At 48.7% G+C, this 1,304-nt stretch overlaps 1 protein-coding gene across 3 annotated transcripts in view; it reads left to right on the top strand.

Annotated features, from left to right (window-relative positions):
* The window catches only part of si:rp71-45k5.2 (uncharacterized protein LOC560783 homolog), a 2,822-nt gene that overhangs the window by 1,127 nt on the left and 391 nt on the right, over positions 1–1,304 (top strand). For 2 of the 3 annotated variants that reach the window (XM_034891364.1, XM_034891366.1), the window contains exons 2-4: positions 107–372; positions 482–577; positions 682–1,227. In XM_034891364.1, the coding sequence (XP_034747255.1) occupies positions 217–372; positions 482–577; positions 682–1,227 (798 nt within the window). In that variant the 5' untranslated portion in view covers positions 107–216. Of the gene's footprint in view, positions 1–106; positions 373–481; positions 578–681; positions 1,270–1,304 lie in introns of all 3 variants that reach the window. The other variant, XM_034891365.1, reaches the window with a different exon arrangement.

Here is a 1,304-nt window from a genome sequence, read left to right on the forward strand (position 1 = left end):
TTCTGTGATCACTGGCTCCACCTCAAGCAGTAATGGCTCGTCTACTTATCAAAAGGTCCTCATTAACCTGCAGTGCACACCCTTTCATGTCCTATTGTCCCGACAGGACTTATATCCAGAGCTGACCTCTTCAGGTCCACATCTGCTCTCAGTGAGGTTGTGATCACACTACCCTGCGTGTGAAGACCTGACTCCTCTGATTCTTCGACCAACAAGATGCAGAACAGGAGGGAGAAGTTTGGAGCTCAGCTGGCTCTCTTTGCTCCAGCCAGCAGCTCTCAGCGAGGTGTGTTCAGTGAGAGCACCACCTACCTGGCTAAGATCGCTGTCGTCCTCCAAAACGCTCCAGGCAAGATGCTCCCTTTTACTCAGGTAAGAGAGAGTCAAGTTGTTTTCAAGGACTATGATTAACAAAAATGTTATTTTGCATGAAACATTTCCCCCCAACAAATTAATTCATTTTAATTTGGATGTTTTGTAGTTGATGGACGGACTGGCACCGCTAATTCCTGGAGACAGAAAATCAGTTGAGAACAACATCAGAGTTTGTTTATCAACCAACAAATGTTTTGTCAAGGTAGGTTTTAATTAAAACATGTTGATATTTCAAATGAATCCATTCCTTGTTTTATTATATCAACTTAACCTCTGTTTCTAAAACGCCCGTGTTGTATGTTTCAGATTCCAGTGGTCCCAGATTCTCTGCACAGTAAGAGAAACTACTGGAAACTGGATGCCAGTCAGATCACAGCAAAGATGGTGCGTCGTCACTTCAAAGGAATCCTGCAGTTCTTTCCTGAGTTGGCCTCCAAAGTGGAAACAGAGATCGTGAGCAGACCACCCCAGCACTGCTCAGCTCTCCACTCCCCTGAACCTGCAGCCTGCACAGCTGTTCAGATCAGATGTGAGGTGAAGTTCAGCAGTCCTTTCTCCATTGAATCCCTCCTGAAGAGAGACAGTCCCTCTGCTCGGGCCTCCAGAGCGTCTCCTCTGTCCAGCGTGCGGTTCAGAGTGGAGCAGCAGCCTCGGTCCACACACGGACGATTTGGGACAAAGAGGAGCTTCAGCTGGGACTCTGAGGAGCCTCTCCTCCTTCATGCTTCAGCTGGAAGTTCCCCCGTCTGCTCAACAGGGGGCAGCACACACCATGGACTCACAGCTAATGCAGTTGCTCAGCCCATCGGGATGGATGTGTGCTCTGATCCCTCATTCCCTGTCTACACAAGAGCCAGTGCTGCTCCCTATTTCACCAGCCCACACAGCAGTTACATCACTTACCCTGGACCCGCATTTACCCATGATGC

This window comes from Etheostoma cragini, chromosome 14 (genome assembly GCF_013103735.1).
Source record: "Etheostoma cragini isolate CJK2018 chromosome 14, CSU_Ecrag_1.0, whole genome shotgun sequence".
Taxonomy (NCBI): Eukaryota; Metazoa; Chordata; class Actinopteri; order Perciformes; family Percidae; genus Etheostoma; species Etheostoma cragini.